We start from the raw sequence: 20,171 nt of genomic DNA on the forward strand, positions 1-20,171 counted from the left end.
AATATAGCCGAAAACACAATAAAAATATATTTCATTTTTTTTAATTTAAAATATAAATTTATATAAAACAAAAACAAAAAAGGATCAATTTGATTTCATATAACAAATCATCATTAGACCAGACAATAAAAGTACAACCCATTAATTTATTTTTTTTTGATACCTTATTATAAAGGTATTCATTTAAAAATATAATACGACAAAAAATATGCAAGATATACTTAATAAATATTTTGGATAAATAGAAAATTAACTTATACTCACCACAAATTTTAGAAAATCCGAATAAAAGATTTTATAAAAAAATCAATTTCAACATATTAAAAAAGTCATTTATTTTATAGCATAAAAACACTTATGAATACGTTTACCTAAGTAAAATAAAATCTAAATATACAGTTAACAAGTGCACAACATAATGCAAGAGTTTAGACAACATGAGTGAAGGAAGACAATAACATTCCTCCATGGCTAATTTCAAGGTTTTAATGTTTTCATACTCTTGAAATCAAAAAGAGTAAAAATTTCCTTAGAAAATGTTACTCTAAACATTATTCTTAAGTATGACCTATAATGTCTGAAAAGCACCCACAAGCCATGCACATTAGGTAGTGGAAAATAAAGAAAAGAAAAGTAGTCTCCATGGCTTGTTCTTGATGTAGTGAATTGACCCTTCAACATGATTTAACATACGAAAACCTTTTTTTTTTTTTTTCTAACCCTTTCTTTGTGTGAGTGTGCACGAAGAAAAAAGGGTTAACAAAATACTAATAACCAAACAATACTTTTTTGTCTCACTAATCACAAACACAAGTTGGTTATACATCGTTTCACATTATCAAATCAAGTTGAAGAACAGCCACATTGGATTCTCCTTTTATTCCGTTTTCTATGCCTTCCACGGCTCAATCTGCACAAATCAATTTCCATTTGCTTTTCAAAGTAATAGTTTTTTATTCAGTCAACATTTTAACGTTTTTCAGACTTAGGGTCAATTAAACCTATCTCATGTACACGATTGCGTGCTAGTGCATATGGACTTATATTACTTATATAGTGAAACATATCTTTTTTATAAAGAAATTCTTTTTGTGTCTACAAAAATATAATTCAATCTTGTCAAAGATTTTACGTGCACTACAAAATAAGACGATTATCTTACATAAGGACATATAAATCTTACTTTTTCAAGCTAATTTTGTATGAAAGAGTTATATATAAAGTTATTTTTTAAATGTTAGTGCAAAAATAGACTTTGAAGTTTGTTACATGCTTAAATTTTTTTATTTGTTTAATTATCCAACAAACTTAAATTGATGTTTTAAGTCTTTTAATTCTCCGATTGATTTAAATTTATCTTTTAATTTTTTTGGCAACACGTCACAAGTTTTAGTACTCATATACACCTCAGTAGAATATTATGTTAGATGTATTAGAGTAATTTGATTCTCTGTTAATTTTGAAATGTTTGAATCAGTGTAACATAATCTTGGATTATTATGTTTGTGTTTCTTCTGTTTGAGATTGTTTGAGCATGAGAGGATAACATTATGTCTTGGGTTGCCTAGTTGTTTGGTTATGTTCTCTTCATAAGAAACCCAACGACAAATTAAAGAACTTACTTCAAGGGTAATGATACAACTTTCATATCATCCAATACGTACATAACAATTATTACCGATGTATATTCAATTTAACCATAGTTGTGGGTGGCACAAACCTTTTATGTCAAAGGAATATACAAAAGCAAATTAAAATTATATATCCTAAGGTGAGATTTCATTTAATTCTTAAATTAATTATTTTGGTGTACAAGTTGTATGATGTAAATTTTTCTTTCTTTTATTATAATGCAATAGGTAAGTTAGTTCATGGGAATGTGGCTACTACGTGATATATTGGATAAAAGCAAATTAAAATTATATATCCTAAGGTGAGATTTCATTTAATTCTTAAATTAATTATTTTGGTGTACAAGTTGTATGATGTAAATTTTTCTTTCTTTTATTATAATGCAATAGGTAAGTTAGTTCATGGGAATGTGGCTACTACGTGATATATTGGATAAAAGCTATCATTCAGGCAAGAATTTATGATAATTGAACAATGTTAAACACTTATAACTAGTGCATGAGTTATACGGTTTAAGGAACTCCATTACATAATAATATTGTTTGTTTTAGGTGTTCGATTTGTCACCTATATCAATGAAGGACATGGCCGAAATAACACATCAATGGACAAGTTATCTACTCCTACGTGGAGATTAGGTTTTGTTTAGGTCTTGTTTTAAGGTTTAGATTACCAATTTTAACTTAGACATCTTAATGTTTATTTTGATTTTTGAATTGTTTATTGTATGTTGAAAATGAATCATTTCAATTATTATGTTTTAGTTTAGTGCTAAAACAAAATTAATATAATAAAAAACACAATAAATTTAAGTTTATTATGATCACAACAAAATTAAATTGGTTGTTTTTTTATGTAGAATCTATCCATATTTAAGTCTATTGTTAACAAGTTTAAAATTTACGTATGATTTTTTGCTATCATCTTTAAAATTTAACAGACTTAAAAAGTTATTTTTTTTACTAGTGTGAAGCCTCGTATATAACCATATATGTATAACTGAAAATATATGCATAATAGATAAATTTTAATGCCAATTATATTACTAAAATTGTGTTCATCATTTTTTCTAATGATGATTATTTTGAAAATTGTGGAGTTTAGAGGGAGATGAAATACTCAATGAGTCACTTACGTTCTCCTATAATTGAATAAATGGATGCGACAAGCTAATTAATGAACAAAGTCTCACGAGGATAAATTAAAACAATGATTGAAATCACAATCTTTTCTGCTTTGTGGAATTTATAAGTAACTAGGAATATCTCAAAATCGTATCATATATAAAGATTTAAAGATGAGTAATTTATTAAAAATGATTTTTAAATGAAATTTGAAAATGACATGTCTTGTTTTTAAGATCACAAATCGCTTGAAGAATGAGGAAAATCTAACAATAATATAATAAAATATTAAAAAAACAGAACTAGGTAAATTCTATGGAAAGCAAATTATGAGCAATCAAATTAGCTAAGGTTTTCTATTTAAAAGTGCATTTGTCTGTAATTCTTTTATATAAAATGTAACTCTTTTAAATAAATTATAAGAAGCAAACATGAAAACTTCTATAAATATTATAAAGGTTTAATTATTCTTTTGGTTCTGTTTTTGTCTAAAAATATTATATTAGTCCTTCAGTTTTTTTAAGTTTCAATTTAGTCTAAAATTTTAAAAAATTGATGCAATTTGGTCATTTTCATTAAATTTATTGAAATATATCAAATATTTTTCATCAAAATTGAAGTTATTAATAAAGATAATTTACTTTATTGATGTAATTAATTATTAACATAATCATTGTGCCAATTTTGATTAAAAAAATCATTGATTCGCTTTAAAAAAATTTAACGAGAAGAACCAAATTGCAGCAATCTTTCTAAAATCGGGATCAAATTGAAACTTACAAAAACTAGAAGATCAATTTAACACTTTTGGATAAAAGCAGAAACCAAAGTAGTTAAACCTGTTATAAAAGAGTTGTCACATAAGTACTTGCTAAACAATTAACTTTTGATCAGTGAAATAAAATTAAAATTATTTAATATATTTTTTAAAAAAACTAAGTAAATCTATATATATATATATATATATATATATATATATATATATTTCAAAAGTAAAATATATTTTATTATATATAAAGAAAAGTAAATAAAATAATTAAATTTTACATAAAATAATTACATGGGAACATGCTCTTACAAAAGTAATACATTTTGATCATAAAATTATAATCAAATCAAAATTAAATTTTAAATTGCTTAAATCTCTCTTTCTAGTTTTCATTATTATGATTTTTATTAGCTTAATTCATCTATCCCTTGTAACATTTTTTAATGCCTATTAATTTGTTAGAGTGGAATAACTTCTATGATTTCTCATGTAGTAGTACTATTTTTTGAATTAATTTAAAGTGTTTTACTTTTATTTATTTACTTACTAAATATTTAAATTCCTTTAATTAGCATTAGAATATCAACGAAATTTAGTTCTAACTTCAAATCTCGTATAAGATGATAAATAAAAGTAGAAGTATTTTTTGAAAGAGGCATTTGCATATTTAATTAATATTTAATGATGTCTGCATAAAAAAGACACACGTGAATATAAAGAAAAACTTAGGCAATGACAAAAAAATCAACATTACAGATAGTAAACATTATTCTAGCAATTCAACTAACTTTTGAAAAAAATGCAAGACATTGTTTCAATAGTATACACTTATATTTTATTAATATAAGACAGTTTAATCGATTGAATCGATGCTTTCTTTACATAATTTTTAATTTAGTTTAGTATTTTTTTAGTTCATAAATTTGATACAAACTTGAAAGTTGTTCCTATTCAAAATTTTAATATATTTTAGTTTTAAAATTTTAAAAATAAATTAATATAGTCCTTTTAATCTATGTAAGTTAAATTTTTTTGACCTATTTCATATTAGTATTTGAGTTGTTTATACTATTTCATACATTTCAACTCCAATATCTACTGAAAAATGTATTTGACTCATTAAACAAAATTAACGTAATTGAATTAAAATAATTATATTAATTCATTCATTTTTAAAATTTATGATAAAATATATCAAAATTTTAGATAAAAATAAATTTTAATTTTGAATCAAAGTTCAAAAAATAAAAATATATTTAATTCATTAAGTTATATTGAATAACATTAACATGGTAGAAAAATATTTACTAATTATAAGTTATTTGCGTCTTACTACACTTGAGCCATTAGATAACATGATCTTTGCATAATATATTAGTAATAGTGACAATGCAGAAGGGAATCCTAGGGTTTGAGAAAAAGAAAGAAAAGGTTGATCTAACTATTTAGTTTAACTTTGCATTAATTTTGAAAACCTAGTTTTGGGAATAAATTGAAAGAAAGAAAAACAAACAAACAAACCCTTATTTACTTCACATAATCCAAAAACGCGTTGCCATGAATCGGAACATTGCTTGGTGACATGACAAATCTAATGATGATTATGACATTAACATTGGAACATAATAAAGTAATTTTGGTAATTAAGCAATCTTAGTTTGTGAGTGTTTTTGTTTTGCAAGTTGGTCCTTGGACTCAAAAGATGTGATTAAACAAACAAACTACTTAATCAAAGTTTTGTTTGGTAAAAAGTTACATTGAGCAACCTCCACTGTAAAAGAGGTTGTCATTTAATGAATATAATAGTATAATATATAGTTGCATCATTGTACAAAATCTTCATTCACTCCACTTTAAACCTAAATCAAAGTGCAAGTGGCCATTTTTTTATTCTTGGATGTAAAAGTATGAACAATCAAAGCCTTCACTTAGGTTTTTTTTTTTATCTTTTCCCTCATTCCAAGGTGTCTGTCTGTGACATATTATTAATACACACGGCACTACTATTAATCATAATCATAAACTATAGTATATAACAGTATATATATATATATATATATATAAAAGAAAATAATGGGTACACCAAATGTCAAATGACCCTTTTCAGATATCAATAAATAAATAATAATATTAATAATGGATATAATTAAAATTTGAAAGACTTGTATTACATTTTGAACCGATTTAAAAACAGCTTACCTTTTAATTTTATTTTTCGAAAATCAAGATAAACTTTTACATCTATACATTTTTTTAAATGAAATGTACATTATATTCCAATTCATAAATAAAAGTGATTTATGATGATAATCCATTATTTGTGTGACGGACTAATATTTAGAAGTAACTAAACTCTTTGTTATGAGTTTTACATGATTATTATGATAAATGTGTAACTAAATGACATTTATTAAAATGTACGAAATAGAAAAAGATTGAAATTTAAGTACCCTTTTTAGCATATCTCATAGATGCGAAGGTTGATTAGTGTTAAATAAATATCATTTTTAAATTTTGTATTGGAACTTGTGAGTTGATGGTTTTTAAATTTTCTAAATGTTTTAGGAAAAGAAAATCTGGAATGATATGATATACTGTTGTGTGCTAGCGTTTATGTTGGTTTTTGAGTGATATTTACGGTTTAAGCAATATTTTAACATTGTAGTTATTTATGTCTAGATATAGAAACCTTATATTTATTTATGTGTTGAAATTATAATATTTTATCAATCATATTATGCTCTTAAATATTTAAAGCAGTTATCACATTTAATAATTATTAATTACTTTAAATCAAAATAGTATAGGGTGCAAAAATGGTTGACATAATAACCTCTGTTTTAATTTGTTTGTCGTTGGTCAATAGAAATGAGGTCCACTGGATTGAGAATTCTGGTGCACTGACTAGTTTTCACATAAAATAGGAAATAATACAAGAATTGAGAATTGAGTTTTGTTTATAAAGTTTTCCAGTTTTTCATTTGTATTGTTCATATGTATATTATCAAATGATAAGTAGACGAGTCTAAGATGATAAATAAAGTATTTTTATAAATTTAGTTTTAAATTTTTTCCTTTTTTTGGTAGATTAATATATATATATATATATATATATATATATATATATATATATATTATAAAAAATTAAAGAAAAAATATTTAATATTTTTATATTGGTTCATCTGACTATATATATTAAGTTTAGTTTTTCACTAATCAATTTCACTAAGCAGACTAACATTGTCAAGAATAATTAAACATTTTGTATGCTTCTAGTTATTTCTGGTTAACTCTATTCAAGTATTCTTTCAATTTGAGTATTCTTTTAAATTCATTCCACACTTGATCAACTCCGTTGAAGTTATCTTTCCACAAAATAATTTTGGCTTACATAAGTATTCTTTTAACAAGTTACTCCTGACCGAAGACAAATACAATATTTGAATGATAAAAAAGATTATAGTTTTTGCTCACTAGAGAGGGTACTATCTTTTGAGGTATAGAAAAGTTATACTTCTTTATTAGTTTGCTAAGATGACACAAATTATTAAGGCAAGGAGAAATTTCATTAGAGTTTTGGTACTTGCAAAATGATAACTTTCTCCTTGTTTTCTTCTTCAAAAAATGTCTTTATATGGACTCATGAACAAGTGACAGTTGCAAACCTTTTCTTTCTGTTGAGTAACTTTGAATTCATTTGAATATCTTCTTGTTCTTTCTGTTATCGTTTGCTGAGTTTTTAAGTTGAGAAGCATTGAATACGTGTTCCATGTAGCATTAATTGCTCATTTCCTCTTTACACAACTTCTTTGATAGTCGAGAGTACTTGTCTTGCTAGGATGCATAACTTTTTACCTCTAAGAGTGACAAAAGTGCACACCATATTGGGCATATAGCTTAACTAGAGTTGGCATACAACTTGTGTAAGAAAACAATTGGGGACATTTCAACTTTAACTCGAATACCAAGAGATATTTGAAAGAAGCTTGAACTTGGTGTGATTATCTTAACAAGAGATGGTGAAGGCATTCCCTACATCCCAAACTTAAGCTTTAGGAACATTCTTTGAGATCGTGATAGCTTAAAGTCTTCTATTATACTTATTGCTTGATTGATCAACATTTACCTATCAACTCTATTGGAACTTGCCATGGTGTTCTATCATTTGTCAGATGAAGCAAAAGGACTCATGATCTAATCAACATATATTCATGTTTTATGCTTCATGCTTTGTTCTGTTTAAAAACTACAAGAAAACTCTTAAATAATGACCAATTTTAGTGACAAAAAATATGTTTAGAAACCAATTTACTAATTAGAGACCAATTCCTTTGGTAGCTAATGTCATTAACCAATTTAGATACAAATTCATAATAGAAATTATTTTAGTTACCAATTTAGAGATTAATTATAACTTTTCGAAACTATTTTAGTTAAAAAAAATAGTTGATAAATTGGTATCTAAATTGGTCACTATAGTGACTAATTATTTTTGGTTGGTAAACTTTGTCATCAGGATTTTGTTGTAATGAAACACTCAATCAAAACAACATGTTGAAATTCCACTCGGACATTGTTTTTTCTAATATTAATTTTTAATTTTTAAATATATATTGGTAAGTGTCTAGATTACTTAATTTGACATATGCTTTTGACACATAATACACATGAAATTTATACATTCTTTAGTAAATTATATCCCTTAAGCTTAGAAACACAAAAATATGGTCAAAAGAATTAATTACTTGTGAATTTTAATGAATGTTTTTATGAAAATGCAATACTTTTGCAAAAGATAAAAGGACTAGTGTAGCTGAGTGTCAGGATTAGTGTTGAGTGTTAGAAGGTAGAACACCAAGATGAGGAGTTGAGTCCAGAGAAAACACTTATAGAGAAGAAATGTCAACATTGAGTGTTAAAGCAGAGGATTGAGCCTTAAGAAAACCTCTACAGCTAACCGCTGAAAGTTGGTGCTGAGCACCAATTTTATTCTTATATAAACATACACTAGAAGAAAACTATTAAATAGTGACCATTTTTACGACCAAAAAATATGTTTAGAAACCAATTTAGTATCCAATTTCGTAATTAGAGTCTAATTTAGACACCAATTCTTTTGGTATTCAAAACCTAGGTAGTTAATATTAGTGACCAATTTATAAATCAATTCATAATAGAAACTATTTTAGTTACAAATTTATAGACCAATTATAATTTTTTGAAACTATTTTAGTTACCAATAATTTTTAGTTAATAAATTGGTATTTAAAATGGTTACTACAGTGACTAATTATTTTTTGTCACTATAAAGCTATTTTGATTCAGAAGAGAACTTTTTTGAGAAAGAATGTACAGAGGAGCGTTAGGGAGTTGAAGAAGGACACTTGGATCAATTGGAAAAAAAGATTGAAGTTCAATCTTTTTCTCCCAAACTCCATTTAGTTGTAAAAAGAGAATTTATCATCACCATGAGTTTTCTCTTGTATTGAGATTGAATGAAACATTTCCTATTTCTTTGTACTTCTTTTGATTTACATATATACATAAGCTTTTATTTAGTGTTAATGATTTGGTTTTTCTATTACATGTGTGGATTAATTGATCACTCATATTCTTTAACTGATTTAGATTAGGTTTGGAAAACTAATCCTATATCTGAGATTGAATGATAAGTGTCAAGAATAAGTAAATTTTTCATTTGAAATTGACACTTATCATGCATCAAATGGTTCTATTTATGTATAAAAAAAACATGCTTAGCTTAAGATATAGAATGATGTAGTGAGAATTGGATTTTTATGAATTATAATGATATTTTCTTGTTTTGAAATGAATATGAGAGAAAATATCAAGGATACAGTTGATCCACAATCACTTGCATTGAGTCATGGAAGTAGAAAAGACAGGACAACATATTTTGACTTTCTGGCTGACCACAACAAATGGAGCTGAGCCTCATGAGGAAACCTTCTTTGCAAGGAAATCTGGAGGAGAAATCCATGAGGCTGAGCAGCCAAGAAAATCCTCCCAAGAGGGAAAGGTCAAGTGCTAAGCACCAGAATAAGGGGCTGAGCTGAGAAGTAAACCCACTTGTGAAGAAACCCTTGTGGCTAAGTACCAAAAGTTAGGCTGAGCACTGCTAAAAAATTCCTATAAATAAAGACCTTATGTCTTCATTCTAAGCATCAAGTGGAGAGTTAGAAATGTAACAGTAGGACATAATAAGGTTTGTGAGGCTCGAGTGAGATGTTCTTAGTGTAAATCTTATGTGTAGATGTTGTTGGAAGTACATTGTAATATTCTATTAGTAGTTGAACTCCCTCGTGTCCAGGTTTGATGTAATCAATTTTGATTCTTTTCACTTCTACTTCTTGGGTATCTATCTTTGCTTTCATTCAATTATTTGTGATTGGATTTATGCTTAATGATGACTTGATCACTCATTTATTTAATTGGTTTAGATTGAGTTGAAAAATTGGTCTCCAATCAATTCATCATACATGTACTAGTGCTTTCGTGGTACCTAGAGGGGATGCTGGATGAAAGAGTCTTGCACATTAAATCAATGATTCATTCCACAAGAAGTTGAGGAATCACATTGGGTTTGAAGTCCTTAGGTTCTAGTGATTCAGGGATGAACCTAGATTTATAGAGAAAGAGTACTCCCATTGAATGATTTGCATAATAAGTAATCAAGATGAAGTGGTGTAGTAGAAGAAGATAAGATGAAATCAAGTCATAGTTCCTACTCCACTTAACCTAATTACTACTATCTATTTTTACATGCACTCTCTATTCAAATAAAAAAAACTCAAAAACTAACTCTCAATATATTTGTTAAATCCTTATGAATATGACACTTGCTGATATTACTATACACCAGTGCACTTATTGAGAAATGGTTGTTAAAAATTAACAAGTAACTTTAACTTCAGCTTTAAAACTCATATTTCTAACTTTAATTAAAAATATACTTGTTTTAAATTCATAAAAAAGTCAGATTAAAATTCTCTAAATGTTCCTACTAGTATTTATGAATAACACTTTTTCTTATAAACAGATGATGTAATTGATCGAACAATACCTTCAATTATTTATTTATGTCTTGAACAAATGGTGAAATAATTATTCTAACTGATGATATAAGATTATGACATAATGCTAACATATAACATTTAAAAAATACATTAACATATATAAAATAAATGTGATTTATCTATTCTTTGTGCACATGCATGCATGTTTTTGAGAAAATAGTTTTGCATGGGGATGCAGAAGTGGATGAAGAAAAGAATAGAAGATGTGAGTGTATATGATGATGCATGCATGGCCAACAGAAAGGGACCACAGCAGTGTGAAGAAAAGAAAGTGGTAGCACAAAGAAAAGTGGAAGAACACCAATATCTATAATGACTGCAAAATTTCCTTCACAGTTATATATGTTCCACATTTCATATGAAAAAGATTTCAATATTCAAAGTTATAGCTATATATGTAGATGCTTTAGCCACTGAGTCTCATATCTCACCATCATCATCATCTCTGTGTAGTGTATCAGTTCTTTGACACATGGCTGACCTTTAAAACTCACTTTATAATGAAAAGCTTTTCTTTGGCACTGCTCTTCCTACTTAGTTAGCTTCATATCATCACCTTTTATTCCACCAAGGGATATGATATACTATTTTACTCATTTTCGTCTAGGATTTGGAAATGATTGCCCCACATTATTATAATTTTGGATAACTATTTTAATTCAATTACTTTCAGATAATTTAATACAAATTAAGTAATGGTTTGTGATTCCAAACAAACTCATCTAGCTAATCAAAATTTTCTATTGTTAGAACTTCTTTCATAGTTTTTTTTAGTACATAAGAAAAATATGAATTTAAATTGTTTTTTTTACTCTTAAGTAATTTGAGATTATTTGATGAATTTAAAAGGAACAAGGGTTTGTTTTAAGAATCTCATTTTTCATTTCCACAAATAGCATCAATATTTTAACATCAAATTTGTTAACATAATTAGAAATCAATCACCACATCTGAGATATTATCTGTTTTGAAGTTTTTAACTTCTTCCACATGTTATCTTTAAAAGACATATCAAATGGTTTAAATATGTATTTAAATTGCCTTTAATCTCAACTCATAAATGATGTGTGACTATCACATATACAAAATAAATAACCAACCAAAAATAAGGAAATAAAATGTTAAAGATAAAGTTAAATAAGTATTTAGTTCCATAATAAATACTACTTATGCCAAGAAAAACCGAATTTATTGACAGACAAAATCTGTCGGCGACAAGAAAAAATTGTTGGTAAAGTAAAACTATGATGACTTATCGATTGTCCAAGTTCTGTCGGTAAAATGTTCGTCAATAAATTTTACCAACGAATAAAAAAAATGTTCGTAATAATCGACGACTGAAAATCCATCATTAAATATTTTTTTCTATAATTATCGATGATTTTTTTTGTTGGTAAAATTTATTGATAAATATCACATCTATCATCGTCATTGTTGTAGCTACCACCTTTGCCTCCTTCTCCTCTTCTTTCTCCTCTTTCTCATCCTCTATGTTTTCCTTTTCCTCTTTCTTCTCTTTTTCCTCCTCCTCTTCTACCATTACTACTATGGTCATTGATGTCATTGTCACCGCCATAACTAATGAGGCCACCTATTTCTCCTCTCCCCCTTGGTCTTTCTTCTCTTTCTCTTCTCACTTATCTCCATTTAATTCATAATGAATATTTTGTCAAATTTGACACCTACTTTATTAAAGGTTTACAAATGGAATTACTAAAGGATTTACCGACGCATTTTCAAAAATATAATTACCAACAAATTTTCAAAAAATAAAAATAAAATTACGAATGGATTTAAAAAAATTCATTTTCTACATATTTACCAACAAATTTTATCATAACATTGTTAAAATTATAAAATGGAAACTTTAACATTTATTTTACTAACAAGATTTACCGATAAATATTTAATAAAAAACTTGAATTATTAACAGATTTTATGAAAGATCTATTATCGATGAATATTTTTGTTGGTATTTAAAATCCTAAAAAGCATCAGTAAAATTTGTCAATAAATTTTGTTTTGTTGATGATTTTTTTTTCCATCAGTAAATACAATTTTTTTTATTAAAAGCTAATTTAATTAGTTTGACCACATATATTACGGTGTTAAAAAAAGTGTATAATAATATTATTATTTCTAAATCTTAGAGTGAGGCTAGATACACAATACTTCCATATCAATTAAATAACTTAGTGCAATTTACCTTCTGTGAATTAAACCAAGCAGATTCATTTTAACAAAGTCGTGTTATTAGAAAACCATCATGTAAGTTGACACTCATTTTTGCTTCAGAACTTTCAAAGAAGCTACTGAATTCCATAATCCCATTTTTCTTTTTTTTTTTTCAGCCTTAACTATAATTTCTAATTAAAGCTTAAATATCTTTGCATTCATTTCGAGTTTCTTTTTTTTAATACATAGATAAGGGTTTCTTGTAGCTACTTCTTAAAATAATATTAAAAAAAAAATGCTATTTGATTAACATAGAAAAATTCTAATGGTTCCTGTGTTCTTTTACCATATCAAGACGTTTTAATATTTTTTTTTTTATTTCTATTTCATCCATAATAAAATGGATTATCTGGCTATTAAAATAGTTTAACTGTTAAAAAATATCATTATATATATATATATATATATATATATATATATATATATATATATATATATGTGTGTGTGTGCAAATAATAATTAAATAGTGATAATGTTATATACATCTATATCAAGAGATGTTTCAGAGATTAAACTTGTGTAACAAATTTCTATCCCCAAAAATTTAAATACTCCAGCAGCAAGATTCTATTTGAATTTTGGAATATGACATTGAATATTTATGTGTGAGGTGAATGATGAAGATCATTGAAAGTGAGATTCAACTTTGTTATATTGGTCCAATTTGTATTCTTTGAATTAAAAGGAACTGAAAAACAAAATATTCAAACTTTTAAATAGGAATTTATTCTTCAGCCACTTTTTCTTTTTTTTCAACTAATCGAATTCATAGATTCAAATGTAATATTCAATTTTGGCTTGTCTTTCGGGAAAAAGACAAAAGCGCGTATTTTTATACATAACATCGGCTACGAATATTGAAAAAACAAATGCTACGACAAATGCATGCCATCACAAAAAGATATTCTTTTTTTGTTTAATTAGAATTCTTTTTCTTATAATTTCATACGATAAAATTAATTCTGATAACTTTAAAATTAATTTTACATTAAAAAATCGAATAATTTGAAGAAATTTATAGTTTTTATTTTACATTTTAACCTCAGATATAAATTGTTTTAAGTCTAGCCTTTCCTGAGATTTTCTTTTATTTATTTATATACACAGACATTATTATAATTTGGTACATCACTTACTAGATAGGTCCTAATTTTAAGGATTTAGTTTTAGAAATATTGACTTTAAATAAAAAAGCTATAATAAGTTGTCTCAAACTATTATTTTAATCCATGCGAATAATTTCGATGATAGAGTTACAATATATACAATATTAAATTTCGGTGATGATGAGAAGTTTGAGAAAAGTTTATTGCGTTGTCATCAAACATATGTTAGGTCCAAAAATATAAATTAACATATATGTTGAAGTCATATATGAATATACCTTGAACTTATCTTCATTTATGCGACCAAGATTTGTATACCTAAGATTCTAAAATGAATTAGAGGTCAGACTCTAGTAAAGAATGTTTAATACAAGCTTTCAAGAAGGAATTGGTTAATGGTAAACTTATAATATATATATATATATATATATATATATATATATATATATATATATATATATATATAAGTTTGTAAGCTTTTTTATAAATTTTTTGTAGTGATTTACTAAAATTGTTTTATTATAATATTTTTTTAATGTCAGATAGTTTAATATAAAGGAAATAGTGTTTAATTTATATAAAAATATAAATTATTTGTACTTTAAAGATTTTTTTTTGGAAAATAAATTTTATTTTATATTAAATTATTTTTGTCTACATTTTAAAGGCAAATATAAAAGGAGCATATATTGCTGAAAATACTGATTTCATACAAAATTTTATTGTTAACATTTTTTATTTTGAAACATCTCTTAATTAAAAAAAGAAGGATGATATTTCAAATACTGAAATAGATTTTAAAGTAAATTAACATATAAAAGAAATAAGATAAGAGACTGCAATAATTTTATAAGAGAGAATTAGAAAAATAAATAAATAAACCCACATGCACTTTTTGTGCAAATGGGTGAAAGATATATGGATTTTTTGTTTTTACTATTTTTTTCTAGGTCCTCAGTAAAAACACTCTGGCTAAAAATAATTAATATCTTTTAAATTTTATAAAAGTGTATGATTATTTATAATATTAAAGGAATTTTGACTTAATTATTATAAATGTAATTTTATTTTATTTAAAGACAAAAATATCATAAATAATATATAACTCTAATTAATAAGTATTTGATGCACACATTTATTAAAAATTAAAAAATAATTAAATAATTAAATAACTATATTTTAATATTGTTAAAAATTAAAATATAATCAAATGTAAAAGAATTAATTTGAAAGAATGACAAAATATATTATTGAAAAAGGGAAAAAATTTTCACATAGGCGATATTTTCATGTTGAAATAATTTGAAAAAAGACTATAAATTTCATTTCTTTTTTCAAGAATGAAATACTTTCAAATGTTTCAAGCTTCCACTAAAAAATGACTCTTTAAGTGTCATGGAGAGATTTTTTGCTTGCATTCTGGTAGAGATCATAGAAATTCTAAAATGTTTAATTTAAGTAAGATATATTGTTTAGAAATTTTAAATGACATTTTTTTCTTTATAAAATTTGTTATAAAATTTGTTATTATTTAAAATAATAAAATTAATTATTTTAGTTTTTAATGTAAAAATATAACATCAAATATCATTAAATATATCGGTGTTTCTGAGGATACCGCGGTGAGCATTTTCTTTTAATTGATTATGTAGTTCATTTTCAAATAATAATAAAAATAAATAATAATAAAAATAATATTATCAATATAAATAAAAATATATTAGTAATCATAAAATTTTAAAATTAAATAATCTCGATAAAATATTTTTATTTTTAGTTTTTACTTCTATTAAATTAAATAAATCTCTAAATTTATTCTATTTCATATATGTTTCTTCTCAATCTAATTATCTCTATTCTGACTTTTTTTTTCTATTTCAATTATCTTCATTCCCTTTACTTCTTTTCTACTACATAAATCATTAAAAAAAAAATTTTTTTTCCTCAAAGAATGTTACTGTGTTAATATTTACAATGGTAACTTAAATACTTATTGTTATATTCTTAAAAGACATTATTTATTAACTATGTTTCTCTAAGTTAATATTTTCTATACATATGTATATCTTCAGTTAAGTAAATAAACAGAATATACTATTATCAATATGTAGAGAGGAATAGTGTACATCCGTGTGTAGAGTATAATTGCTCTCAAAGTTATTACTGAGAACTATGATGAAGCAGAAAAAGTCTAAAAGTATGGAAAAAAAAATGATGAGAAATTTCTTGAGATTCTCTAACATGACAATGACACACCCGCACGAGAGTCTTTCATTGGATTCTCTTCTAAATGCTGGCATATCCACAGACACACAAAACCACACATCTTAATAAAAATCATTTCATTTCCACCTTCTCAGTCACCATTTAGCCACTCCTCTGTAAGAAAACCACATCATTTGTTAATACAAAACCTGCATTATTAACTATTATTAACTATCATAATACATATTAAGACAAGTATTTGTCAAGTATAATCCTGATTAAAATATCTGCGTATATTACTGTGTCACGTGAGATGTTGATTTTTTCATGAATAAACAATGAAACTGTACACCAAATACGTCCACCTCGAGCCTTCATGAACTTCCAACTTGGACAGAAAGGGCTAAAACTGTCATGACAGAACCTATGCAGCCTATGTCTTCACTGCTTCCACTTAAAAATTGTCTCGAGGCAAAATTGCAAAATGATTTTAAAAGATTTGTGTTTTGTAGTCATGTAGAATCCCTATGACTTCATGTGATCCAAATAAGGAGTAACAATGTAACATAGTTATTTTTTAAGAAAACAAAACAACATAGTTAGAAAAGGGTCGTCTGTGAAAAATGAGTTTTGTTTGTGAGGAAGAGATGGTGACACATACAGTATCATTAATTTCATGTATCATGTGGTGGACCCTTGGTTTGACTATGGTATACACTATTTTAGCCTAATTTAATCAAATGTTGAAGACAAACTATAGTGCTACTGTATAATGATTAGTGGGGTTTAGTCTTACCAACTACAGATTAAAAATCAAACACTTAATTACAAAGAGTGGCTAATCATGATATCAGGTATTGAAGATGATGTTTGATTTGATTTGAATTTGTTATTATACCAATTTGCGTGTATTCATCTGCAGAGTACAGAGTAGTACTACTACTTCTGAAATTATTTATTTCTGTAATGCAGAAAATGGATTGGTAACAATTTACCTACCTTATTGTCGCCATGAATGTATCATAGAAAACAAAAGGGTACCAAAATTAACTGTGAAAGTAGAAGTATCATTGCCAACAAGTGATGCAGTATGAGAAGCAGAGGGAGAAGAAAACAGAGGGATTTTTCATACAAAAGGAAAGTGTATGACTTTACTTTCTCTAATCGACAGCTGAAGCTTTGTTGAGTTGCAAGCTTGAACACTCACACACCTTAAACCAAACCCATTACATTTGCACTCAGCACACACTTGAAGGTCAGAACATGTCTTCTATAAGAGGGAAAAGAAAAAAAAAATGAAAGTAAGCTAAAAATCTAAATTTAGTTGGGGAACCACCCAAGCTAAATTTAGTGACTGCAAACCCTACAAATTGTTAAAATTAGCAGAAATTGAAGAAAGGGGGAAGTGGTAACTATTTCTAAGATGAACACACGAAAATCTAAAGTTCTCAAAAGCATACCTCTGTCATTTGCTAGAGGTACACACAGGAAGAGAAAATATACTAAAACCACTTCAAAAGTCCATCTTCTAAAGTGTGATGATCTTATTACTATAACACATGTATCTTTCTCAATCATCTATTAACACACAAAATCAAACTGAGACATCTCGAAGTGCCACTAAGAAAAAGTGCTCCAAGTCAGGTGGTACAAAGAATGAAAGTGGAGACCTTCGCAAAGAGCAATTGGAAAGAACCCTTGGCTTCTTTGGTGCTGGAGGGCATGTTGAAATCTCAGGAATCCTAAACTTCTGACCCTTTGGTGTGGAGCATGGACTTAAGGACACATCAATGACCTCAGAAGAACCTTGCATGTCCACTTCCTTTGAGGAGTCTTGTGAGCTTATGGAGGAGCAGCTGGAGGGTAAAACAGTGGGAACAAGTTCAGTCTCTTGCTTTTTGTTGCTCTTTGTGTGCTGCTGCTTCTTCTTCTTTAACTGTACTGTTCTTCTTTGCTGTCTTGTTCTCCTTGTTGTTGTTGTGGTGGTGGTGTTTGTCTTTGAGGCTGTCCTTGTTGATGTTGCTGCAGTTGTTGTCCTTCCAGAAGGTGCCATTTTCTTGAGACAAAGGAGGGAAAAGCTTATTCTGGAGGGGTTTGGTTTAAAAGAAGTGGTAAAGTCTGGTATAAACTGGCATGTACAAAAGCTGGCAACTACAAGATATTGAACCTTTACCAGGGCAGGCACCAGAGCAGGGTCACAAAAACAAACACTTGGAAGGCACAAACTTATCCTACAGGAGAAGAGAAGTTTGAAATGATAATTTTTGACTCAAAAGTTGGGAGGGAGAGTGAGAGAGGATTTGGTTTTGTGGAGAAGTTTGGTAATGATGATTCAAGTGGGAACTATCTCTCCTTCACCCCTTCTGTATATATATAACTGACACCACTATCACACTGAAATAGCCAAACTCAAGAGAGTGGAGCAAGGAATCTTCAAGACAAGGTTTCTTAAAAGGTACATCAAGCACTTTTTAAACACCCATTTTGGCATTCTGAAGAGGTATGCTACAGTTTTTACACAAACCTAAGTTTCCAACCAAATCATAATTACACTCTTGCAGTAATTAATGACATAACTCAAGAAACCCCAAATTACATTAACATAAGAAGACAAAACCTATGAGAATAGAAAAGAAAAGACCTAGCAGCACTTCAGAAGAGATTACAGGCTCAAATTTTAACTCTTTTTGGAGAAGAAAAAAGCGAGGATTTTGATTTTTGATTTTTACATTTGTGACAAGCTTATTTGGGTTTGTTTATCTTAAATGTTGGAATTATGACGGGCAGCGGGCAGGGCTGCCCGTAGCAGTCAAAGAGAGAGTTAGAGAGGGAGAGAGGCACATTCAAATTTTGGGGACCCTATTGAAACTTTATTGATGGACATGTCTTCACTTGAATTTCTGGGATTTCATCAATTACCAAAAGTGTTAAAGGCTTAGTAATTAAACCAAAGAATCTTCTTTTCTTTTCAGTTTTTTGTTTTTGTTTAATCACATAGGATTTTTTAGAACTTAGCTACCATTCAAATGCACTGTGCATGGCTACCTTACATTCAAATTCGGGTACTAGGTAAGTAGGATCTACCCAAATTCATCATCCATCAAATCTTTACCACTTTATTTGTTTATTTAATAATAATAATAATGTCGCCAAAAAAGGAAACCTTTTTACAATAATGTCACTATAGTAGCCACAACTTGAGGCTATTTCATGTGTAACTCTCTGCATTTTTTCTTGGTATATTCCCTCCATTCAAAGCACGAAAAATTCCTCTTTAATTGCGTAAATTGTAATAATATTTTTTACATATTTGAACTAATGGGTTTGAAGATGATCATTAATTAGTAAGCATAGCTTCTAATTTCTTGAAGTTGTAGTTTATTGATCTTAGTACATTGTGGTTCGTAGATGGAGGAGAAGGTGCCCGTTGCCCGAGGAACAACAGTTAATAGTTAAGATTCTCATATGGTGTGATTCAGACATTAAAATATTTATGTTATTATTTCTAAGCATGCACCCACTAATTGATGTGTTTGTTTGGTAACATTAATTTAATTTAGGGGTTGAAATATAGGAGGGGCACAGAGGGTTGTCTTCTAGTCCTATTGTTTTGTCTTTTAGCCCTAAATTATAGGTTCACCTTATCAGAATCAGACTCCTAAATTGTTTTTCTATTGTTCTTCGTCATAGGATCCTAGGAGGGGTGTGCTAATTGCTAAAACTCTATTATTATTATTCCATTCATTTTTTTTCTATTTTTTTTTTCACCCATGTATTGCAATGAACATATTCCATTACACGTTTTACCACCAGAGAACTTTTCGATGTTGGAATTGATTGCATTAGTATTTGGATAAACACAGGTGAAAAGAAGAGATTATTAGGAACACAAGAATTTTTGAGGTTGCTAGAATTTTTTAGGTTTCTAGGTAGGTTAAGGTCACGAGCCACCATGTTTTTAATTCAAAGTGTTTTTGTGTAAAAAAAAAGGGAGTTGAAGAAG

General features: G+C 27.3%; 1 protein-coding gene across 1 annotated transcript; it reads right to left on the reverse strand.

Moving 5' to 3' along the window:
* Positions 1–17,273: 17,273 nt before the first annotated feature.
* LOC114187030 (uncharacterized) lies at positions 17,274–18,810 on the reverse strand. The gene has a single exon (XM_028075134.2). The coding sequence runs from the start codon at positions 18,219–18,221 to the stop codon at positions 17,763–17,765; it is 459 nt and encodes a 152-aa protein (XP_027930935.1). The 5' UTR covers positions 18,222–18,810; the 3' UTR covers positions 17,274–17,762.
* Positions 18,811–20,171: the final 1,361 nt, after the last annotated feature.

The sequence above is a fragment of the Vigna unguiculata genome, chromosome 6 (genome assembly GCF_037176805.1).
Source record: "Vigna unguiculata cultivar grain cowpea cultivar isolate G323 ecotype 2 chromosome 6, ASM3717680v1, whole genome shotgun sequence".
Classification (NCBI taxonomy): Eukaryota; Viridiplantae; Streptophyta; class Magnoliopsida; order Fabales; family Fabaceae; genus Vigna; species Vigna unguiculata.

What these genes read in the sequence shown, in the direction of transcription:
- LOC114187030 (XM_028075134.2), bottom strand. Translation starts at nt 18,221, where the DNA reads ATGGCACCTTCTGGAAGGACAACAACTGCAGCAACATCAACAAGGACA.